Source organism: Pleurodeles waltl, chromosome 7 (assembly GCF_031143425.1).
Source record: "Pleurodeles waltl isolate 20211129_DDA chromosome 7, aPleWal1.hap1.20221129, whole genome shotgun sequence".
In the NCBI taxonomy this organism is placed as follows: domain Eukaryota; kingdom Metazoa; phylum Chordata; class Amphibia; order Caudata; family Salamandridae; genus Pleurodeles; species Pleurodeles waltl.
Genome location: NC_090446.1, coordinates 1,320,382,522 through 1,320,408,219, shown reverse-complemented (window position 1 = coordinate 1,320,408,219; position 25,698 = coordinate 1,320,382,522). Strand labels below are relative to the sequence as shown.

The window sequence follows — 25,698 nt, the reverse complement described above, 5'->3', positions numbered from 1 at the left end:
ATATGTGTCTCTGATTGCCTCGGGGAGTTGGAGGTCCCTGGGGCTAATACAAGCCCTGGGGGGAAGGGGTGAGAATCCTCCTATTTAAAGCCTCCAAGTCCTCTGGGACCTAGCCTACCCGTGGGCAAATTAAAAGAAAAGGGCAGGGAACTGCCCTTTTTTAAAAAAAAAATCAACAAAAAAATCAGTGGATCCATCTGCAGATTTTTCAGAGATTTATTTAATAACAAAATGCTTTTTAGCAATGGGGGGGTCTGTGGGAGACCCCTAGACTAAGGCTAGGGGCTCAGGGTGAACCTAACCTGGCACCTTTTCTTTTTATTTTTTAATGTTATTTTGGACATACGACTTGGCTCAAGCTAAGTCCCAAGATGGTTGCCAACACTTTCTTGTTGAAGTATTGGCAGCCAATCAACAGCACATGGACAGCTGAATCCGCGGTTTATCCATGCACCTAGATATCTATATTTTTAAACTCTAATTAAACCAAAACTACTGAATGGATTTACACCAAATAACAAAAAGCTTGCTTTCTGGACCAAAAGCTACCGTTCTGCTAAATTTGGTATAATTCTGTTAGGCGGTTCGGGATTCAGTTGTGTTCAAACTTTTGAAAAATCCCATTGACGTAGAATTGGGGAAAAGTGTTTTGGGGCGGTTACCCCTTTTTCTCTGCCCACGCTTGACGGTTCACACTGAAGCTTTCAACACAGCAGCTGAACCGACTGAAGTATAAGTTTTAAACATTTCATGAAGATTTGTCAAACAGCGCCAAAGTTATTGACAAAACAAAAAATGCTTTGTCTATGGAAAAAAATTGTCCTAAATATAAATAACTACTAGCGACTGCCAGAAGGTAATATATATATATATAAAAATTGATTCTTAGCCTGTAAGCATCTGCTCATGGCATGTAGTTTTGTAGATTCACATGCTGTGCATAATCCTGCTATTTAGTGTTGAAGCAGTGTGACTCCTCCTCTTGCTTGCAATGCGCATGGTCATTTGCTCCGTTGATATATTGTATTCCATAAGGCAGGTGAGGATGAAACCGTGCACTGACTAGAAAGCAGTCCTCCACTAAGTGGTGCCTAGCCTATTGCAGACTACAGAAAGAGAGTACGTAGTACAGCCTGATCAACATTCTCTTGTTGAAGGGCTAATACGTCAACACAATAGTGTTTGGTGGAAGTGTGTGGTGTTGAACAAGTAGCTGCTTTCCAAATGTCCGCTATTGGGATGTTCCCAAGTAATGCCATAGAGGCCCCTCTTTTTCTGGTAATATGGGCCCTAGGAAGAGCAGGCAAAATACTTTTAGCTTTTGCGCTACAGGTTAGGATGCATTTAACTATTCATCTGGCTATGTCTTATTTCAATAAGGTCTTCCCTTTTGTGTGGTTCAGAAAAAACAGCAAACAGTTTTGTGTTTTTTTCGAAAGAGCTTTGTTTTGTCTAGAAAGTACATTAAGGCTCATTTGGCTTCTAAGGTTTGAAGAGATCTCTCTGTAACTGAGTGAGGTTGTGGAAAGAAAACTGGGAGTTTTAGAGGTGGAAAGGAGAGATCAAATTTAGGGTTGGCGCCAAGGACCACCCTATCTCTATGAACGTGAAAGAAAGGTTCTTTGAAAGTGAAGGCCTGGAGCTCACTAACACGCCTCAGTAATGTGATAGCTTCGAGAATAGCTACTTTCCAAGAAATAAATGGTAATGGACATGACTGAAGGGGCGGCATTGGGGGACCTATAAGTCTTGTGTGAACAATATTAAGAGTACACCCTGGGGCTGGAGGCACTCGGGGAGGAATGACTCCCATAAATTATTTAATGACTGGAGTTCTGAAAAGCATCAGGTGTTGCCTATTTTGAAGATAAGCTGCCAGAGTCACCAAGTGTAGCCAAATGGAGGTGAAAGCTAGACCACATGTTTGGAGGTGCAGAAGGTAACAAAGAATGTCTGAACTGGGCTTCCAGGGGGTTATTGTGATTGGAGAGACAGCAGCAGACTAAACTTGTTCACTTAACAGCATAGAAGGCCCAAGCAGTGGGCTTGCGGGCTTTCTTAAAAATGTTCATGCATTCTGGTGGTAGATTGACAAGCCAAATTCTAAGACTTCAGGAGCCAAATTGCAAGGTTGAGACTCTTGGAGTCAGTGCCTGATGTCTCCTTGATTTCTCCATTGTTCTGCATGAGTTCTGATCTGCTGAAGAGCCTCTTGAGAGGATTCTCTAGGAGAGTGGTGAACCATGGTTGTCTGGCCCATGTGGGGGCCACAATGATGAGGGCAAGGGAAGTCTGCCGTAGCTTCCAAAATACGAATAGAGCAAGTGAGAGAGGTACAATAGTGTAAGCAAATATTCCTGACCAATTCATCCTAGTACATTGCCCATGGACTGTGGGTGTGGGTATCTGGAGTAGAAGATTGGGCATCTTGCATTTTCTGCTGTGGCAAAGTGATCCAGGCCTAGAAACCTCAAGTACTGGTAGTAGCGGAGGAGGACTTCCGGGTGGAGTTCCCACACATGAAATTGTTGCCTCATCCTGCTGAGAAGGTGGGAAAGACTTTGTCCACTCCTGGGAAGTATTCCACCAACAGGTGGATCCTGTGGTGGAGAGCCCATCCAGATGGACTGAGCAAACAGAGAAAGCTGAGTGGAATGAGTCCCCCCATGATTCTGAATGTAATACATAGCTGTTGTGGTTTCTGTCCATCCGTCCAGACAAGGACTACCTTGCCCTCTACATGGGGATGGAAGGCTTTGAGGGCTAGGTGGACAGCTAGCAGCTCCAGACAGCTGATGTAGAGACACCTGTGAATGGGAACCCACTGGTCCTGGACAGTCAGGTTTTGTAGGTGCACCCCATGCCCAATGACAGATGCATCTGTTGTCACTGTGAAGTGGGTCGAGAAAGGGCCGTTGCTGCAAAACGTTGTTGGTGTTCCACCATTGCAGAGATCGATGAGTGTAGCGGCTGATCAACACTAGATCTTCCCAGTGACCCTCCATTTGAGACCATTGATCCGATAAGCATTCCTGTAGCTGACACATGCGCAATCTAGCATGAGGTACTATGGCGCTGCAGGAGACCATAATGCCTAGAAGTCACGTGACTGTCCTTACTGTAACCTGTAGATTTGCCAGGAAGTAATTGCCACTAGGAAGGCAACTTTCCATGTTAGAAATTGAATTTGGCACGGGTGCATGGGTTCAAAGGGTGGACCCATAAGTCTTGTAAGCACTATATTTAGATTCCAAGATGGACCTGGTGGTGTTCTTGGTGGAATGATGCATTTTTAAGCCTTCCATGAACACTTTAATGACAGGAACTCTAAATAAAGAGCTATGTTGAATATTTTGTCAATATATGCAGAAATTGCAGTATTTTTATTGAAGAAAATGCTACATTTGATTTTTGTAAATGAAGTAAATAACATACAATATCTTGTATTGATGCTGCAAGAGGATCTATATTTTTAGATTGCCAGAAATAGACAAATCTTTTCCATTTGTTTGCATAGCACTGTCTAGTAGTGGGTTTTCTTGCTTGTTTAATAACTTCCATTGAGAGCATTGGGGTTTGGATGTCTGATTTGACCTCTGTTTTGTGTTAACAGATCCGGTCTGCATGGGAGTTTTGAGTGTGGTACTACAGACAGATCTAGTAATGTTGTGTACCATGGCTGACATGCCCATGTTGGTGCTATGAGTATCAGGTTGAGTGAAGTTTGACGCAACTTGTTGACTAGAAATGGAAGGAGTAGAAGAGGGGGTAAAGCCTAAGCAAATATCCCTGACCAATTAATCCATAGAGCATTGCCCTTGGATAGTGGATGTGGGTGTCTGGATGCGAAGTTTTGGCATTTTGTGTTTTCGCTTGTTGCGAATAGGTCTATGTTTGGTGTTCCCCACTTTTGAAAGTATTTTTGAAGTACTTGAGGATGAATCTCCCATTTGTGAGTTTGTTGGTGATTTCTGCTGAGGATATCTGCCAACTGATTGTCTATCCCTGGGATGTACTGCGCTAATAGATGAATTTGGTTGTGGATTGCCCATTTCCAAATTTTTGGGGCTAGAAGGGACAGTTGGGATGAATGTGTCCCTTCCTGTTTGTTGAGATAATACATGGTTGTCATGTTGTCTGTTCTGATAAGAACATTCTTCTGTGTGAGAAGAGGTTGAAAGGCTTTGAGGGCCAGAAACACAGCTAATAACTCCAAGTGGTTTATGTGTAACTGTTTCTGTTTGACATCCCATTGTCCTTGAATGTTGTGATAGTTTAGGTGAGCTCCCCAACCAATCATTGATGCATCTGTTGTAGTTATGGTCTGAGGCACAGGGTCCTGCAATGACCGCCCTTTGATTAAATTGGTGCAATTCCACAGCTGAAGGGACATAAATGTTTGGTGGTCTATCAACACGAGATCTTGAAGTTGACGTGTACCTGTGACCATTGTTGTGCAAAGCACTGTTTTAAGGGCCGCATGTTTAGTCTTGCGTGTGGAACAATTGCAATACATGATTCCTAAAATTTTCATGACAAATCTGACAGTGTATTGTTTATTTGTTTGTATTTGTGTGATTATATTTTGGAAAGCTTGTATCCTTTGTGTATTTGGATATGCTAAAGCTTGCTGAGTATTTAGTATTGTCCCTAAATACTGTTGTTTTGTGCTGGTTGAAGGTGTGATTTTTGGTACTTTATTGAGAAGCTTAGTGTGTGTAAGGTTTGTATTACATCAGGTGTATGATTTTGGCATTGTGTATGACTGTTTGATTTTATTAGCCAATCGTCTAGATATGGAAAGACATGCATATGTTGACTTCTTAGATAGGCTGCCACTACTGCCAAGCACTTTGTGAATACCCTTGGCGCTGTTGTTATTCCAAAGGGTAACACTTTGAATTGGTAGTGTTTTCCCTGAATGACAAACCTGAGATATTTTCTGTGTACAGGATGGATGGGTATGTAAAAATACGCATCTTTGAGGTCTAAGGCTGTCATGAAATCTTGTTTTTGTAGTAGTGGGATGAGATCCTGTAAAGTTACCATGTGAAAATGTTCTGACAGGATATAAAGACTGAGGGGCCTGAGGTCTAATAATGGCCTGAGGGTGCCATCTTTTTTGGGAATTAGAAAGTATAGTGAATAAACTTCTGTTCCTATTTGAGACCATGGAACCAATTCTGTTGCTTGTTTGAGTAGTAGAGATTGGACCGCTTTTGTAACAGAATTGTGTGTTCTGTGGATAGTTTGTGTAACCTTGGTGGAATATTTAGAGGAGTGTTTATCAATTCTAGGCAATAGCGATTGCGGATAATTGACAGCACCCAGTTGTCTGTGCTAATATTTTGCAAATTTGTGTGGAACTGTTATAGTCTTCCCCCCCACAGGAGAGGTGTGGAGTGGAAAGGAATGAGGGAAGTCACTGTTTTGGTTGCTGTGGGGGCTGCTTAGAGGCCTGAAATTTCCCTCTATTTTTGGGGTACTGTCCTCTATATGTGCCCCTAAAACTACCACGTGGGTATTGCGGTTGGTAGGTTGGCTTTGTCTGCGAGGTTGATGCCTCTGAGGACTGTGTTCTGAAACCACCTCGAAACTGAGGTTTACAAAATTATGTGTAAGGAAATGCCTCCTTGGCATGGTTACCCCCTGACTTTTTGCCTTTGCTGATGCCAAGTTATGATTTGAAAGTGTGCTGACGCCTGCTAACCAGGCCCCAGCACCAGTGTTCTTTCCCTAACCTGCACTTTTGTTTCCACAATTGGCACACCCTGTCATCCAGGTAAGTCCCTTGTAGCTGGTACCCCTGGTACCAAGGGCCCTGATGCCAGGGAATGCCACCCTGGGGACCCCTCACTCAGCACAGACACACTGCTTGCCAGCTTGTGTGTGCTAGTGGGAATAAAAAGACTAAGTCGACATGGCACTCCCCTCAGGGTGCCATGCCAACCTCACACAGCCTATAGGTATAGATAAGTCACCCCTCTAGCAGGCCTTACAGCCTTAAGGCAGGGTGCACTATACCATAGGTGAGGGCATAAGTGCATGAGCACTATGCCCCTACAGTGTCTAAGCAAAGCCTTAGACATTGTAAGTGCAGGGTAGCCATAAGAGTATATGGTCTGGGAGTCTGTCATGCACGAACTCCACAGTACCATAATGGCTACACTGAAAACTGTGAAGTTTGATATCAAACTTCTCAGCACAATAAATGCACACTGATGCCAGTGTAGATTTTATTGTAACATACACCCCAGAGGGCACCTTAGAGGTGCCGCCTGAAACCTTAACTCACTACCAGTGTAGGCTGACTAGTTTTAGCAGCCTGCCACACACCAGACAGGTTGCTGGCCACATGGGGAGAGTGACTTTGTCACTCTGTGGCTAGTAACAAAGCCTGTACTGGGTGGAGGTGCTTCTCACCTCCCCCTGCAGGAACTGTTACACCTGGCGGACTCAAAGGCTCACCCCCTTTGTTACAGCACCCCAGGGCACTCCAGCTAGTGGAGTTGCCCGCCCCCTCCGGCCACGGCCCCACTTTTGGCGGCAAGGCCGGAGGAGATAATGAGAAAAACAAGGAGTCGTCACTGGCCAGTCAGGACAGCCCCTAAGGTGTCCTGAGCTGAGGTGACTCTAACTTTTAGAAATCCTCCATCTTGCACATGGAGGATTCCCCCAATAGGATTAGGGATGTGCCCCCCTCCCCTTAGGGAGGAGGCACAAAGAGGGTGTAGCCACCCTCAGGGCTAGTAGCCATTGGCTACTAACCCCCCAAACATAAACACACCCCTAAATTGAGTATTTAGGGGCTCCCTGAACACAGCAAGATAGATTCCTGCAACCTAAGACGAAGAAGGACTGATGAGCTGAAAACCTGCAGAGAAGACGGAGACACCAACTGCTTTGGCCCCAGCTCTACCGGCCTGTCTCCCCACTTCTAAAGACACTGCTCCAGCGACGTGTTCCACATGGTCCAGCGACCTCTGAAGCCTCAGAGGACTACCCTGCATCTAGAAGGACCAAGAACTCCCGAGGACAGCGGCTCTGCTCCCAAGGACTGCAACTTTGCAACAAAGAAGCAACTTTGAAAAAACCCATGTTTCCCGCCAGAAGCGTGAAACTTTGCACTGTGCACCCGACGCCCCCGGCTCGACTTGTGGAGAACAAACACCACAGGGAGGACTCCCCAGCGACTATGAGACCGTGAGTGGCCAGAGTTGACCCCCCTGAGCACCCACATCCACGCCTGCAGAGGGAATCCCGAGGCTCCCCCTGACCGCGACTGCCTGCTTCAAAGACCCCATGTCTGGTAAAGACACTGCACCCGCAGCCCCCAGGACCTGAAGGATCTGACCTCCGGTGCAGGAGCGACCCCCAGGTGGCCCTCTCCCTTGCCCAGGTGGTGGCTACCCCGAGGGGCCCCCCCCTTGCCTGCCTGCATCGCTGAAGAGACCCCTTGGTCTCCCATTGAAACCTATTGTGAACCCGACGCCTGTTTGTACACTGCACCCGGACCCCCCGTGCCGCTGAGGGTGTACTTTTTGTGCTGACTTGTGTCCCCCCCCCGGCGCCCTACAAAACCCCCCTGGTCTGCCCTTCGAAGACACGGGTACTTACCTGCTGGCAGACTGGAACCGGGGGAACCCTTTCTCCATTGAAGCCTATGCATTTTGGACACCACTTTGACCTCTGCACCTGACTGGCCCTGAGCTGCTGGTGTGGTAACTTTGGGGTTGCTCTGTACCCCCAACGGTGGGCTACCTTGGACCCAACTTTGAACCCCGTAGGTGGTTTACTTACCTGCAAAACTAACAAACACTTACCTCCCCCAGGAACTGTTGAAAATTGCACAGTCTAGTTTTAAAATAGCTATATGCCATCTGTGTGAAAACTGTATATGCTATTTTGCTAATTCAAAGTTCCTAAAGTTCCTAAGTGAAATACCTTTCATTAAAAGTATTGTTTGTAAATCTTGAACCTGTGGTTCTTAAAATAAACTAAGAAAATATATTTTTCTATACAAAAACCTATTGGCCTGGAATTGTCTCTGAGTGTGTGTTCCTCAATTATTGCCTGTGTGTGTACAACAAATGCTTAACACTACCCTCTGATAAGCCTACTGCTCGACCACACTACCACAAAATAGAGCATTAGAATTATCTCTTTTTGCCACTATCTTACCTCTAAGGGGAACCCTTGAACTCTGTGCATGCTATTTCTTACTTTGAAATAGTACATACAGAGCCAACTTCCTACATACCCCCTATATGGTGCAGAGTAGAGTGCACCCATTGCCTTTGCTGTGTCAGAGACTTTTCGCAATTTTTCAATGGCTGTGTCTACTTTTGGCCCAAAAAGATGTTTTTTTGTTGAACGGCATGTTCAACACAGCCTGCTGTATTTCTGGCTTGAATCCAGAAGATCGGAGCCATGCATGTGTGCGTATAGTGACTGCAGTGTTGACACTCCTAGCAGTGCTATCTGCTGCATCTAGGGCAGATCTTATCTGGTTGTTTGTAATGGCATGCCCTTCCTCCACTACCTATTGTGCCCTTTTCTGGTGTTCTTTGTGGAGATGCTGTATTATGTGCTGCATCTAGTCCCAATGGGCTCTGTCATAGCGAGCTAATAGTGCTTGCGAGTTGGCTATCCTCCACTGATTTGCTGCCTGGGGCGCAACTCTTTTCCTGCAGCATCGAATTTCCTGCTTTCTTTATCAGGAGGGGGTGCATCTCCTGATGACTGACTATTTGCCCTCTTCCTGGCAGAGCTAACTACAACAGAATCAGGAGGTACCTGTTGGGTGATATAATCAGGGTCAGAGGGTTCAGGTTTATATTTCTTCTCTATCCTAGGTGTTATGATGCATGCCTTTACCGGTTCATTAAAGATCTTATCTGCATGTTTTACCATACCTGGGAGCATCAGGAGGCATCGGTACCTAGAATGTGTTGAGGATAGAGTTTTAAATAAAAAGTCCTCTTCTAGTGGCTCTGTATGCATGGTAACACCATGATATGCTGCAGCCCTAGCTATGACTTGATTATAGACAGTACTATCCTCAGGTGGTGATGGTTTAGAGGGATAGCTGTTTGGATCATTACTTGGAATGGGATCAGGAAGATCCCATGGATCAACATTGTCCTGTTGTGAATCGTATGAATGAGTGGGTAACTGCATTGGTGTAGGACGGGTAGGAGGAGAGGTAGGTAGGTGGGGAGAATGAGAAGAGTGAGGAGGAGAAGACTGAGGAGGTGGTGGTTTCTCCTTCTGCTTTGGCACTTTAGCTGGAGGCTGCATAGTGTCCAATTCCTCCTGAAAAGCTAGCTTCCTCTTTGTTTTTAAAGGAGGAGCTGTAAGAATTCTTCCTGTTTTCTTATGGATGTGGATCCTGGATTGCCTTTCATCCATAATTTCTAAAATTGGTTCTACCTCTAAGTCCTCTTCAGAGGTTTTGTGGCTTTCTTTAAGTCTCTTTGAAAGTCCATGCTCCTCTGTGTATGTTAGCCTTTTTGGCTCCGAAGCATGCTTTTTCGGGATCGAAAAAATGAAGAGGACGAAGGTTTTGGCTCAGAAACTGGCTTTCTGATTTTTGACTCCGAAAATTAGTGTTTACTGGAGTCGGAAACTGAGGTTTTTGTTGTCTCCGATGTTTTCGGACGAGTGGCCTTTTATCGGTGCTGAACTGGGAGGTCGGTCACCGACAGTCTTTTTTCGGGCCGAGCCATGGCCTTCCGGCAGTGGCGTACCCAAGGCCTTGTGTTTTTTCTTTTGTGAGGGGGCAGACATAATCACATGTTATCCTGCTGTGACTGGTCTGTCTTCATCTGATTCCTGCTCGGACTCAGAATCTCGAACTGAGACTGCAGTCTGCATCATTCTTCCTCTTCTACGTCGAGATGTTCCCTGCTCTTCGACACCATTTCGGGCCTTCTTGCTCTTGAGTCTCTAAGAGTCTTTTTACCTTGCAGTTTTCTTCCCGATGGTCTGGGGAAAGGCAGAGGTTGCAAACCAGATGCTGGTCTGTGTACGGGTGCTTCGCGTGGCACCGAGGGCAGAATCGGCATGGAGTCCGATTCATGAGACTTCCACACAGTGGTCCCGAATAGACCCGAGTTGGGCGCATGCGCCCCGAATGGCGAACAAAGTTGTTTTCCCGACGTTAGTGCTGTGTCGATGGAAGAATATGAACCCGATCAATACAATACTGACGAAAAGCGAGTTTTACAAAGTTTTCTGAATCAAAATCTCTAAGCGAGAGGAAACACGTCTGAACCCGATGGCGGAAAGAAAACAATCTAACAGTGGAGTCTTGTAACACTCAGAGCCAATCACTAGATGGTGGACTAATGCACAGCATGTAAATCTACAGCTACACATGCCATCAACACACACATATATATAAATATATATATATATATATATATATATATATATATATATATATATATATATATATATGTGGAAAATGTCACTTACCCAGTGTACATCTGTTCGTGGCATGAGACGCTGCAGATTCACATGCTGTGCATTATCCTGCCATCTAGTGTTGGGCTCGGAGTGTTACAAGTTGTTTTTCTTCGAAGAAGTCTTTTCGAGTCACGAGACCGAGGGATTCCTCCCTTTCGGCTCCATTGCGCATGGGCGTCGACTCCATCTTAGATTGTTTTCCCCGCAGAGGGTGAGGTAGGAGTTGTGAATATACTAAAAGTGCCCATGCAATGGAGTAAGTATGTATGTACATAATGTGTATTAAAATAGTATTTATTTACAAATTTACAATTTTCATTCAACTTATAACGGCTACAGGCTCCCGGGGAGGTGGGAGGGCGCATGTGAATCTGCAGCGTCTCATGCCACAAACAGATGTACACTGGGTAAGTGACATTTTCCGTTCAATGGCATGTGTAGCTGCAGATACACATGCTGTACATAGACTAATAAGCAGTAATCTCCCCAAAAGCGGTGGCTTAGCCTGTAGGAGTTTAAGTTGTTTGTAATAATGTTCGTAATACAGCCTGTCCTACTGTGGCTTGTTGTGTTGTTAACACATCTACACAGTAATGTTTTGTGAATGTATGAGGCGTAGACCATGTGGCTGCCTTACAAATTTCTGTCATAGGTATATTTCCTAGGAAAGTCATTGTGGCGCCTTTTTTCCTAGTAGAATGCGCTCTTGGTGTAAAAGGTAGATCTCTTTTTGCTTTAATATAGCAAGTTTGAATACATTTCACTATCCATCTGGCAATGCCTTGCTTGGATATAGGATTTCCTGCATGAGGTTTTTGGAAGGCTACAAACAATTGTTTTGTTTTGCGAAACTGTTTCGTTCTATCAGTGTAATATAATAGTGCTCTTTTTATGTCTAATGTATGTAAGGCTCTTTCGGCTACTGAGTCTGGTTGTGGAAAGAAGACTGGGAGTTCCACTGTTTGGTTTAGGTGGAATGATGATATAACCTTTGGTAAGAATTTGGGATTTGTACGGAGAACCACTTTATGTTTATGTATTTGTATAAAGGGTTCTTGTATAGTGAATGCTTGTATCTCACTTACTCTTCTAAGACATGTGATAGCTATTAGGAAGGCTACCTTCCAAGTTAAGTATTGCATTTCACAAGAGTGCATGGGTTCAAATGGTGGTCCCATGAGCCGTGTTAATACAATATTAAGGTTCCACAAAGGTACTGGTGGTATTCTCGGGGGTATGATTCTCTTTAATCCCTCCATAAATGCTTTGATAACTGGGATTCTAAAAAGTGATGTTGACTGTGTAATCTGCAGATAGGCAGATATTGCTGTGAGATGTATTTTAATAGAAGAGAATGCTAGTTTAAACTTTTGTAAGTGTAATAAGTAACTTACAATGTTCTTTGCGGAAGCATGTAGTGCAACGGTACTCAAAGTACGGCCCGCGGGCCGCCAGCGGCCCCACGGACCTAGCTTGGCGGCCCGCGAGACGCACACCAAACGCCACATCATAATGGCAGCCGTATGTAAACATAGAAGAGGGCCGCAGGAGCATGCTCCCGCGGCCCTCCTCTATGTTTACATACGGCGGCCATTGTTTATGGCGTTGCCCTGACGATCCTGGAAGCCAAAGCCCCATAAAAGTCAGCGCTTGCAGCTAACTTTTATGGGGCTTTGGTCGTCTGCTTCCTGTCACCGGCTCCACGTCTGCTGCCCGCCTGCCTGCCTGCTGTTCCACATTTGTGGCATCTTTACAGTGCTTTGAGTCAGGTAAGGCTCTTTGGTTATTTATTTATTTGTTTTTAATGTAGTGTGTGTTACTGGGGTAGGCGTGAGAGCAGATTGCGCTGTGTGTGTGCGCTGTGTGTGTGTGTTACTGGGGTAGGGGTGAGAGCAGATGGCGCTGTGTGTGTGCGCGCTGTGTGTGTTACTGGGGTAGGGGTGAGAGCAGATGGCGCTGTGTGCAGATGGCGCAGTGTGTGTTACTGGGGTAGGGGTGAGAGCAGATGGCGCTGTGTGCAGATGGCGCTGTGTGTGTTACTGGGGTAGGGGTGGGAGCAGATGGCGCTGTGTGCAGATGGCGCAGTGTGTGTTACTGGGGTAGGGGTGAGAGCAGATGGCGCTGTGTGTGTTACTGGGGTAGGGGTGGGAGCAGATGGCGCTGTGTGCAGATGGCGCAGTGTGTGTTACTGGGGTAGGGGTGAGAGCAGATGGCGCTGTGTGCAGATGGCGCTGTGTGTGTTACTGGGGTAGGGGTGGGAGCAGATGGCGCTGTGTGCAGATGGCGCAGTGTGTGTTACTGGGGTAGGGGTGAGAGCAGATGGCGCTGTGTGTGTTACTGGGGTAGGGGTGGGAGCAGATGGCGCTGTGTGCAGATGGCATAGTGTGTGTTACTGGGGTAGGGGTGAGAGCAGATGGCGCTGTGTGTGTTACTGGGGTAGGGGTGAGAGCAGATGGCGCCGTATGTGTGCGCGCTGTGTGTGTTACTGGGGTAGGGGCATTGTTTTGAAAAAGGGGGTGGGGTGGTTGTTCCCCCTCTAAGCCCCGCCCCCTCTAAGCCCCGCCCCCGCTGTCACTTCAGTGCGGCCCTCGGCCGCAAACCATACTGCAATTTTGGCCCCCGAGAAAAAGTTTGTGAGTACCCATGATGTAGTGGTTGAATTTGATTATTGTGGCAGTAGTAAACAAATCTTTTCCATTTGTTTGCATAACAATGTCTTGTAGTAGGTTTCCTAGCTTATTTAATGACCTCCATACATTCTTGTGTAAGGTCTAAGGGGGTCATTCTGACCCCGGCTGGCGGCGGAAGCCGGCGGCCTGGCTGGAACCGCCAGAATACCGCTGCGCGGTCAAAAGACCGCCGCGGGTATTCTGGGTTTCCCGCTGGGCTGGCGGGCGACCGCCAGAAGGCCGCCCGCCAGCCCAGCGGGAAACACCCTTCCATGAGGATGCCGGCTCCGAATGGAGCCGGCGGAGTGGAAGGGGTGCGACGGGTGAAGTTGCACCCGTCGCGATTTTCAGTGTCTGCATGGCAGACACTGAAAATCTTTGTGGGGCCCTGTTACGGGGGCCCCTGCAGTGCCCATGCTATTGGCATGGGCACTGCAGGGGCCCCCAGGGGCCCCACGACACCCCTTACCGCCATCCTGTGATGGCGGTATGGGGGTCGGAATCCCCATGGCGGTGCAGCAAGCTGCGCCGCCATGGAGGATTCCCCAGGGCAGCGGGAAACCGGCGGTACACCGCCGGTTTTCCGTTTCTGACCGCGGCTGTACCGCCGCGGTCAGAATGCCCATGGGAGCATCGCCAGCCTGTTGGCGGTGCTCCCGCGGTCGTTGGCCCTGGCGGATTTTACCGCCAGGGTCAGAATGACCCCCTAAGTGTCCAAATTCTAAGACTTCAGGAGCCAGATTGCTAGATTGAGCAATGCTGGATTCGGGTGTCTGATCTGTTGTTTGTGTTGAGTTAACAGATCTGGCCTGTTTGGTAATTTGACATGAGTTTGAGTCTGTTTTGACTCAGTTTGTTTACCAGATAAGGCATGAGTGGGAGAGGGGGAAAAGCCTAACCAAATATCCCTGACCAACTGATCCATAACGCATTGCCCTTGGACTGAGGGTGTGGGAACCTGGATGCAAAGTTTTGGCATTTTGCGTTTTCTTTTGTTGCGAATAGGTCTATTTTTGGTGTTCCCCAGCGTAGAAAGTAATCTTGTAGTATCTGGAGATGAATTTCCCATTCGTGTGTTTGTTGGTGATCTCGACTGAGATTGTCGGCTAACTGGTTTTGAATGCCTGGGATGTATTGTGCTATTAGGCGAATGTGATTGTGAATTGCCCAATGCCAAATTTTCTGTGCTAAGAGACACAGTTGTGACGAGTGTGTCCCTCCTTGTTTGTTGAGGTAATACATTGTCGTCATGTTGTCGGTTTTGACAAGAATGTGTTTGTGGGCTATCAGTGGTTGAAATGCTTTCAATGCTAGAAACACTGCCAACAACTCTAAATGATTTATGTGCAGTTGTTTTTGTTGATTGTCCCATTGTCCCTATATACTGTGCTGGTTGAGGTGTGCTCACCACCCCAGCATCTGTTGTGATCACGTATTGAGGAACTGGGTCTTGAAATGGCTGCCCTTGGTTTACGTTCATAGGGTTCCACCATTGAAGCGAGAAGTGTGTCTGGTGGTCTACCAACACTAGATCTTGTAGTTGACCCTGTGCTTGTGTCCATTGATTTGCTAGGCAGTGTTGTAAGGGCGCATGTGTAATCTTGCGTTTGGGACAATGGCTATGCATGAAGACATCATGCCTAGAAGCTTCATTACAAACCTCACTTGGTAGTGTTGGTTTGGCTGCATGTTTAATGCTATATTTTGGAACGCTTGTACCCTTTGCGGACTTGGAGTGTCAATCGCTTTTTGTGTGTTGAGTGTTGCTCCCAAGTATTGTTGTATCTGGGATGGTTGTAGATGTGATTTTTGGTAACTTATAGAAAACCCTAGTTTGTGTAGAGTTTCTATAACGTATTGCGTGTGAAGAAGACACTGTTGCTGAGTGCTGGTTTTTATTAACCAATCGTCTAAGTATGGGAATACGTGCATATGCTGTCTCCTTATATGAGTGGCTACTACTGCAAGGCATTTTGTGAATACCCTTGGGGCTGTTGTTATCCCGAACGGTAACACCTTGAATTGATAATGCACGCCGTGGATTACAAACCTTAAGTATTTCCTGTGCGAAGGATGTATGGGTATGTGGAAATATGCATCCTTGAGATCTAACGTTGACATGTAGTCCTGTTTTTTGAGCAAGGGAATCACGTCTTGAAGTGTTACCATGTGGAAGTGATCTGATTTGATGTAGAGATTCAGCGTTCTGAGGTCTAATATGGGTCTCAACGTTTTGTCTTTCTTTGGAATTAGGAAATATAGTGAGTAGACACCTGTTCCTTTTTGATGGTTGGGTACTAATTCTATTGCTGGTTTTTGTAACAATGCTTGGACTTCTAGTTGTAACAGGTCTAAGTGTTGTTTGGACATATTGTGTTCTCTCGAGGGCACATCTGGTGCGAATTGTATGAATTCTATGCAATAACCATGTTGGATAATGGCTAGGACCCATGCGTCCGTAGTTATGTTTGTCCAGTTTTTGTAGTATGCAGTAAGTCTCCCCCCCACTGGTGTTAAGTGTTGGGGGTTTGTGACGTTGAAGTCACTGTTTGGTTTGACTTGTTTTAGGGCCTTGGAATTTTCCCCTTGCTCTTGGGAATTGTCCACCCCTGTATGAGCCTCAAAACCCTCCTCTCTGGTACTGCCCCTGATAGGTGGGTCTGGTTTGTGAGTTGTAAGGCTCTGGTGTTTGTGTACGAAACCGAAACCCCCCTATAAATTGTGGCTTTTGTAAATGTGCCTCTGCTTTGTGGGGAGTAGAGCGAGCCCACGGCTTTGGCCGTGTCTGTGTCCTTCTTTAATTTCTCAATTGCCGTGTCCACCTACAGCCCAAACAATTGTTCCTGGTTAAAAGGCATGTTTAACACAGCTTGCTGGATTTCCGGTTTAAATCCTCAGCTCCGTAACCATGCATGCCTGCGAATGGTTACCGCAGTATTGACTGTCCGTGCTGCTGTGTCTGCCGAGTCCAATGCGGACCTTATTTGGTTGTTGGAAATTGCTTGTCCTTCTTCAACAACCTTATGGGCACATTTCTGGTGATCCTTGGGCAAGTGCTGTATAATATGTTGCATCTCGTCCCCGTGTGCCCTGTCGTAGCGAGCCAGTAGAGCTTGCGAGTTGGCGATCCACCATTGATTGGCTGCCTGTGCTGCCACTCGTTTGCCCGCAGCATCAAACTTCCTACTCTCTTTGTCAGGCGGTGGTGCGTCTCTTGATGATTGAGAGTTTGCCCTCTTCCTTGCTGCTCCCACAACCACCGAATCTGGTGTCAGTTGCTGTGTTATAAACACAGGGTCCGTAGGGGGAGGTTTGTATTTTTTCTCCACCCTAGGCGTGATAGCCCTTCCTTTCACTGGCTCTTGGAAGACCTGCTTTGCGTGCTTGAGCATGCCTGGGAGAATTGGCAGACTTTGGTAGGAGCTGTGGGTGGATGCCAAGGTGTTAAATAGGAAATCGTCCTCTATTGGCTCCGAATGCATTGCTACATTGTGGAATGTAGCTGCCCTTGATAGTACCTGCGTGTATGCAGTACTGTTCTCTGGAGGTGACAGCTTTGCTGGGTAACAATCTGGACTGTTGTCGGAGACCGGTGCATCATATAAGTCCCATGCATCCGGGTCATCCTGTGTCATCCCCGTATGTGTAGGTGACTGCATTGGGGGTGTTGTTACCAGGGACAGCTGTGGTGAATGTAGTGGAGAAGGCTGCGGTGAAAACCTTGGTGGTGGTGTTTTGTCTCTTGCCACTTTAGCCTTTGGCTGCATTTCTGTCTCCTGAAATGCCAGCTTTCTTTTGAGTTTAAGTGGAGGAAGAGTTTGAATTTTTCCAGTCTCTTTCTGGATATGCAGCCTCCTTTGGCTATGGTCTGGTTCCCCCATACTTATGTCCTGCTCAAATCTATGTTCATGCATTTGGCTGGAAAGTCCTTGCTCTTCCGTGTAAGAGCCTAATTTCGGCTCTGAGGCTGCTTTTTTCAGTACCGAAGGTTTCGAAAGAGTCTTTTTCGGTTCCGAGGTAACTTTTTTCACCTTTGGTGTGTCGAACTCTCGGTGCCGAGATCGTTCGGAGCCTGAATCTCAACCGGAGTCGGATGTCTTCGGCAGTTGTGTGGCCTTTTTCGGTGCCGATGGTTGGTCACCGTGTTTTCGATGGGTTAAGCCATGGCCTGCTGGCGGTGGCATCCCCTTGGCCTTTATGATCTTGGAGTGAGTCTTGGACGGGGCAGTTTTACTCACAGTTTTCTGTATTGTCCCCGGTCGCTCACTTTTGGAGTCGTCTGAGTCCGTTCCCTGGATGGAGATTCTTTCCTCCTCTTCGACGTCGATCTGTTCTCTTGGTGTCAACGCCATTTGCAGTCTTCTGGCTCTTCGATTGCGTAGGGTCTTTTTCGATCGAAATGCCCGACAGGCCTCGCAAGTATCCTCCCTGTGTTCCGGTGATAGACACAGATTACAGACCAAGTGTTGGTCTGTATAAGGATACTTCGCGTGGCACTCCGTACAGAAGCGGAAGAGGGTCCGGTCCATTAGTTTCGACAATGGAGGTGGTCGGGCCGACCAGGCCCTGCTGAAGAGTGGAAGCCCCGAAGGGCCGCCGGAGCGCATCTATTATCGGTGTCGATATACTAACACTAAACCGGTACCGAGCGCGAACAATACCGTCGAATTTTCGATATTTAGCAAACTTTCCCGATTCGAAATACGGAGCGAAGAGGAACACGTCCGAACCCGATGGTGGAAAGAAAACAATCTAAGATGGAGTCAACGCCCATGCGCAATGGAGCCGAAAGGGAGGAGTCCCTTGGTCTTGTTACTCGAAAAGACTTCTTTGAAGAAAAACAACTTGTACCACTCCGAGCCCAACACTAGATGGCAGGATAATGCACAGCATGTGTATCGGCAGCTACACATGCCATTGAACATATATATATAAATGTCATCTATAGATAGTTGCTAAAGTCAGATGTCCTCATCCTAATTATCGTTATCTAGGACCGAAAACAAAGGAAGAGAACACAAACTCAGAATAAAACTATAAAAAATGGACACGATAATCATTTACCCAAAAACAAAACAAATTGAAATGCATGCTTTATATGTACATACCATTCTCTTCCAATATCACCTGGCAACAAGGAACATCTGAGTAAAAGGGGAACACCACCATCTGGACACCGAGCCCACGGGTTTTCACCACATCTGGTATTGTCAGCAGTAGTTGTTTCACAGAAGAATAGCCCTCAAGAGGGATGATGTGATTGAACATAAACCTGTAAGTTTTTTGAAATTGAAAGATAGACATCCCATCTGGATATTGAGTTAAGACTTGAAAAATGTTACTCTTCAATTCTTCAGCACAAGTTGGTACTTTCGGTGGTGCATCTGAGACTAGACCAGCAGTTTCTCTGTAGCTAAGGTCATCTTGCCTTCCCACTGGCAAGTGGTGCGGGTCAGCAGTTGGCACTGAAAGTTGTGGGTGTGAATGTTTTTCACTTCTGGCACATAAGGATGTTATAATCTGCTCGTCGGAGAATGAAGTTGTTGCTGGGAGGTTGGCTGAGATAGAATTACTGGATAGATCCACCTCGTTATTGCCTTTAACTATATTTGAATACGGTGTAATTGACGCATCTTGCATGCCTGTGCATTTATTTGTGGATAACTGTGAAGCATCATTATTTTGTGTGTGCAAATGTTGCAGTGGTGGAAATTCGTTTGATAATAGCTGAGAGAAAGGTATGTGCTTCAAAGTTTCATTGTCTAAAGGTTGGTTTAAGTGGCTGCTTGGGTGCTCGGTCCACACTGTAGTGGTTCCTATTGGATGCCCTGGTCCACAGGTGTTTTTAAGGTCATCCTGGTGTCCAGGCTTGCTGAGGTTCCTTGCCGGGTTATCCAGAAGTGCCTTTGAGGTAACAAGTTTATGCTGGGATTCGTTTTGCAGTTTGTTTTTGAGCTGATTTACAGTGCTCATGGTTGCATGAATGCTATGGCCTAGTTGTTCACTTACAGGCTGGTTTTGCAAACCTTGTGTTAAAGGAAATAAAAAAAGAAGATAAATCAATGACAGGAGAATAAATACGAGTTATATAGTAAGTTCTAACTATTCATTAACTTTAGATAGAAGTTTCTTCTGGAAGCTCACGTTGTAGCAGTAGTTATGACAGATGTTCAAAATTTCTATGTGTCTGAAATGAGTACCACTATTCTTTGATATACGATGTAATAAACGGCCATGAACATTCTGCTTTCACTCCTGATTGGTCAAGTGCTACCTTCACAGCAAACCATCACCCACACCAAAATGCAGTGGCAGCAACGTTTATCTATAATTTTAATGTTGCATTGAGGGATGTAATGTTTGAATAGAACAACGGTAGCCTCTTAGCGCTGTTTTGATTCCCCTGCTCTCAGTATAAGGGTTGTCCAGCCTTCGCCATTTCAGGAAGGACCTCAAGATCTGGCTCTTCGACTGAACCCTGAGGACATACCCCACAGTGCCTTGAGATCCTACAGGTGAGCAGTGTGCTCTACAAAAGACTCATTGATTGACTGATTGATTGACCAATTCTGGTAGGTTGATTCTGGGCTCTGTGATGCTTTCACTCTATCTCTCTGTTCATGTCTCCCTTGTATTCCGGGAGTGTGATCCTGTCTGAGTGTCACACTTTCTTGAACTCAGAGTGAATGTGCTCCCAAACCCATTGAAGGGCTGTCTGATGGGTAAGCACATTAGTAATGAACAGCTGTTTCTGGTGGGGTAGCCAGGTCTTGCAAATTTACACCATCTCGCTGCTTCCCTGTTCCTGTAATCATGTCTATATTTCCATGTCCAACTATCTTGTTCCCCTAACCGAGTGTCCTTGTGCGTGTCCACCTGGTCCCGTGTAGGTGTTTCTTGGTGCTGATGTGCATGTGTGTTCCCTGTCCCTGATGTGCGCATCCTCTTTTCTCCGTTTGTCTGTTAACGTCTCAAGACCCACATAGAAGTGACTTCTTCTAGTGTACGATTTTAATTTTTCTCGGTAATTGTTTTCCTGCCTAAGTCATCAGTGATAGAACAGATAACGATAAACAAGGATTACTTCAACCAGAGCTCGATGCTCTTTTTCAAGAAACAAAAACAACATGCATGAATGCATTTTTGCAGCCTATTGATTATGGACTAACGTGACTGGACAAAAGTAGGCGGTAGGAAGGTAAAAAGGTTCCATTAGCCCAAAACAGCGCTACAAATGTTTTGTGTAAAGGACCCTCCTCCGCCAGTGCTAGGGCTGTTCATTATTTCTCACAGCCATGCTAGACCTTAAAAGAAATTTAGCACAGCTTAGGACGCAGGTGTACACCTGGCCATGGTTTTCAATGGGGCACTTCTCACCACTGGCCATAGCATAAACAAAGAGGTCTGACAAAATCATGAGTAGGAATTTATTTTTTAATCAGTCTAGTAGTTCTGTTGTGCCATATAGTAATTTACCAGCCTTTATGGCGTAAGACATTTTTTCACATGGGTCTGTCACTCTGCTCACAGCAGCTCACACTCTTCCAATCTCTGCCTACTCTGACAAAATACACTATTAATATGGGACATCCTGTAAATGACTTCACCACTTCTTGGCATTCATTTGAACGTTTAACCACCGTGCTTCTAGTCTCTACAGATGGGCACTTCCCCGTCTACTAAATAAACCTCTCCCTTACGTTCTCCCCACGTGCCAGTCTCACTCTCGGGGTATCTTTCTGCATTACTTCTCTATGTCCTTGTGACACCTTCCTCCTCGCTGGTTGTGCACACACACTTTAAAAGAGCAGGCATTCAGACCACCATTTTCTTGTAAAGTGGGCTAACACCCTCTGGGGTACAGTATTTTTTATATTAAAAATATTAAATACATATCATATCAAATGGTCACTGGCACCCCACGGCATTCACCACATCAGTGTGTTGCCAGTAACTTTACCAGTTATTAACCAGTCTTTCACAGGACAAAAATTAGAAGTCATGTTTTGATAGTGATGGTGTAGGGTGTCAAATACACTTTTTCTTTTTAAGTAAGACAACACAACACCTTTAAGTCTGTGGTGATATCCCTTAATAAAGGCTGCATGTTGTATTAACAATTAACAGCATTTCTTTCTATGGAACGTTACAAAAAATGTTGTTCCATTTAGCTTTTCCTTTCAATAAAATTAACGGATAATAATGCAAGACGCCAGTTAAACAGTATGCAATCTGTGTGATATTTTAAGCAGAGGTTATCATTTTTGTTGCAGAGAAACATACCAAACTCTAGATCCATCCTTTGGCTAGAAACTGCATGTGAAGAGACTGGAAACAGCCAGCACTGAACCCCAAGGTCTTCCATTCTGACCACCTCCTTCATCTCTTCCAGCATCTGCTTAACAGTCGTGTAGCCGTTTAAGGGAAGCATACGATGGAACATGGTCCTGTAAGTGTGCTGAAACTGAAAAAGTGACATTCCTTTTGGATGAGCCTCAAGCACACAGGAAATGTTGTTCTTCAACTCCTCACCATTCTTCTGTGATGCCAACAAGTGTTCAGATTCCATTGCCCTGGAACAGTAAGATCCATTTTTGGTTTTCTCTGAAAGGTGGGGAAAGTCAGAAATAGGTGGGGAAAAGTTGGGTGCAGAATGTTCGGTTTTGCTGGCATCTATATAGTGGATGCTGGTGGGATAAGGTGCAGGAGGATTATTTAATGGAGACTCATTGGCAGGAGCCTCTGCTATGTTTTGTGAGACCACACTTGAATATGAGAGTGCTGCTGTTCGCAGTCTAGATACTTGTGGGGTGTAGGATTTCTCTTGATGTTGATGGTTATGGTGTGTAACAACAAGTGGTTTGCTTAACTGATCTGCAGCTGTTTGCTTCAAAGGGGGCTTTTGAATTTTAAATGGGTATTTGACCAAACTTTCTTTCGTGGCTTGAGGTTTTGTAGGGGTTGCGTTTCTTCTGGCTGGTTTACTTTTGGCTTTACTTTTCGTTTGATTAGTTAAAGGAGAAGGCTTCCTGAAGGATTGTCTTGGCGTGTTCTGAATATGAATGCTGTTTTGAGGATGAATTGAGCCAGGAGTTGCTGATGAGTTGCAGGGCAAGGGTCTTGACGTAAGGGCCGTGTTTTTAGATGTTTTGGATGCTGACTGACTTCTGGGTGGAGCAGTCCCCCTTTTCTCGTAGTTTGATTTCTTGCACCCATCAGAAGGTTTGGAATCTAATGGAAGGAAGAAAGGAAATCTCACTTAGTATTTTCATTAGCAAAAAAAAAAAAACGTAAAGTTGCTAAAAGTGATAGAAGGAAAAAGTTAAACTATTTGGCTAGAGAATAAGAGATGTGGACCAAAGATGGAGTGTTAAGGAATGAAAATCACCATTAAAATAGGCTATCCAGTTCTGAGAAGAAGTATGCCATAATAAGTGTTAGGTTTTGAGATCATGAAAGAATTATGATATGTGAACCTTCTGATTTTTTAGTACAGTCAGTTAAGTGAGTTGATAGTAGGACAAGTCTAGTAATGAGGATTTCACGCATTTGAAACCAAAAACATAATATTGAAATGTTTTTAAGTCCAATATACCAGTTTCTTACACTGAGTTTATTAAAGCCACACTTCACAGTCACAGCAAATTATGATGCAGGCCTATTTTGACAATGATCCCCTTAAGTTACCATTAAGACAGTTCTAAAATTGCATGTTATGTAAATCACCCCTGAATGCTCTACTGTATTTAGTTTCTTCTTTAACAAAATACTGTGTTAATATAGGCTTACACTGTTTTGTGTGGCAGGAATACTTATGAGGGCAACTCCCCAAGATTATCCCTTTGTGCTCCACAAGCCTTCCCTATGGCTACCAATTAAATCTGTGTATATGTTTATTGACACAGACGCAAAAGCATATCAGAATGATTGTCACCGTTGTGCAATATTTAAGAAGGCTCTTGTTATATTATGTTATGATATGTTATGTTAGAAGAAACTATAAAGAGCATGTTCACCAGTCAGTCTCATGGCACTGGAGGGGAGCAAAACGGAATACGAAAGGGTGTAGACTTGTCTGAATAACTAATATGTTATTGCTTTCCTGAAATCTAAGCAACAGGAAGCTGATCTTATTTCAGAAGGGAAGGACTTTCATAGGATGGGTGCAATAACCGAAAATCCGGTGCCCTCCAGCCTCCTCCTCTTAATCTTGGGTATTAACATGTAGATCATATGGGCCGATCGTAATGGATGCTTGGGAGTATACTTATGTAGCCAGGAACTGATAAAGGAAGGCCTTTTGTTGTGAAGTGATTTGAAAATAATACACCTGGCTTTGAACATCGTTATTTGTTCCACTGGCAACCAAAGAAGATTTTTCATCAGAGGGGTGATACGGCATCGCTTCGGGTGGTTACAGATTAGATGGGGTGAATGGTTCTGAACAATTTGGAGCCTTTAAGTCAGGCATTTAGGTAAGGGAACATATAAAGAGTTGGCATAGTCAATCCTAGAAAGGACAAGGGCGATAACAAATTAGATAAGGGCCTCCAAGGTGAGATATTTAGTGAATTTCTTGATTTTATGGAGCATTAGAAAAGGTGAGGAGATTACTGAGCCAATCTGAGGCTTCATGGAAAGGCCAGCAGGAATTCCCAGCTCAGAGGGCAAAAGTGAGTTGGTCCAGTATTCAAGCTTGTTTTTGGTAATGATGAGCTCTTTTGTTACACATTTCATTTCAAGGGATTGCTGTTCATCCATTCACGGATATACAGCATAGTGGACTGAAAGTGTGCCTTAAATTCAGGGGTATTACAAGCCTGAAGAGCAATTGAATGTCGTATGCAAGGTTGTAAACAATGCAATTAATTTTTTTAAGCGTATGGACAAGGGGCGGAAGTAGATTTTAAATAAATGGGGGATTGGGATGATCCCTGAGGTACTCCACAGGCCAGGTGAGTGTAGGAGGAAGTTAATGGGGTTAAAGGAACCAACTGGGCGTAGTCTTCCAAGAAGGAGATGATAGACAGTCCAGCAGCCTCTGCACAGTCCATTAAGATGTCGAAGGCCACCTAAAGATCAAGGAGCACGAGTCTGGATGCCACCTCTATCCCTTTCCACACGCAAATAGTCCAACACGGAGAGCACAACTGCTTCTGTGGAATGGAACAGACGGAAGCCAGCCTGACATGGATCCAAAAATTCAGACTGCTCCAAAAAGATGCAGAGGTTGTGTGGTATGTGTGCCTCTAATACTTTAGCTACTTAAGGCAGGAGAGATATTGGATGGTAGTATTTCATGAAGAGAGGGTCTTCTCCTTGTTTTTTTTCTGAAGGGGAACTACAATTGCTTGCTTGTATGTACTAGGAACTTTCCCAGAGTTAAGGGAGTGGCTTCGAAGGGTAAGACAGGTTCCAGAATTATGGAGAGGACAGATTTAAATATTTTTGGAGGACAAACATCATTGGGAGAGCCTGATTTTACTTTCATCAGTAGGTCCATAAACCCATCCTTACTGATTTCAGGAAATGAGCATAGGGTGACAGGGTGCATATCCTCTGGGGTGTTCATAGTTGATAAGGAGCTGGTGGGGATGCTCATTTTTATAGTCTTGATTTTGTCCACAAAGTAGGCACTAATTGCATTGCATAAGGATGGAGAAGGGGAAACGGGTAGGATGACTGTCTGGGTTAGAGAGTTCTGAAATTATGCCAAATATCTCCTTTGATTTATTAGTAGACAAGAATATTTTATTTGTTACAAAAAGGCTGATTTGGCTTGCTGAATGAGACATCTGCATTGTATGAGATGTTGTAAGAAAAGTGCCTTAGCCTCTGTGGTGTAGTTCTTCTGCCATTTGTGCCTGTGGTGGCATAGATCTGGCTTAGCAAGCTTTAGGTCATCAGAAAAACATTTAGAGGCTCTGTGATGTCTGGTCTGTTTTATTTTATATAGAGGTGAATGGGTACTGCTGGCTTTAATGAGCGAGTTGGATATTGCCTTACCCTGTTTGACAATCCCAAAAACGGTACAGTTGATGCAAGTGAGTCACAAAAGGAATTTAAATCTGAACCTGAGACCAGCTCCTAGAGTTTTGATGTGGGGTGGGGGGTTTTGAAGAGAAAGTCCTGTTAGTACAAATTTAATGAGATGGTGGTCTGACCAGGCACATGGAGATACTATAAAGTTGGATAGTGTCAAATGAATAGACCAGACTTGACCTAGTGTATGGCCTTTTGTGTGTTTGGTGACACACACATGTTGCTCAAGACTTAGGTTTCTAAAGTAATCAGAGAAGTCAGAGGAGAGATTTCCTCCTTTATCATTATCTGCCCAGTACTTAAAGTCTCCTAGCAGTAGGATTTTGGCATGATCGACGAAGAAAGGAGAAATAGATTCATAAAACAACCGCGGAAATTGCTGCATATAGTCTGGGGGTCGATAGGTCAAAAAGCAGCTAAGAGGGGAGAGGTGATATTCCAGTGTGATTGTGAGATTATCTCGTACAGGAATTTTTATCAAAGTAATTTTGGAAAACTTAAGGTGAACTTTGATCAT

The 25,698-nt window shown here is 45.1% G+C and overlaps 1 protein-coding gene across 1 annotated transcript in view; it reads right to left on the bottom strand.

Moving 5' to 3' along the window:
- LOC138246244 (uncharacterized) overlaps nt 1-25,698 on the bottom strand; it is a 102,163-nt gene that overhangs the window by 30,549 nt on the left and 45,916 nt on the right. The window contains exons 6-7 of the mRNA XM_069200656.1: nt 21,423-22,370; nt 18,248-19,165 (exon numbers count right to left, since the gene is read on the bottom strand). Of these exons, the coding sequence (XP_069056757.1) occupies nt 18,248-19,165; nt 21,423-22,370 (1,866 nt within the window). The remainder of the gene's footprint in view (nt 1-18,247; nt 19,166-21,422; nt 22,371-25,698) is intronic.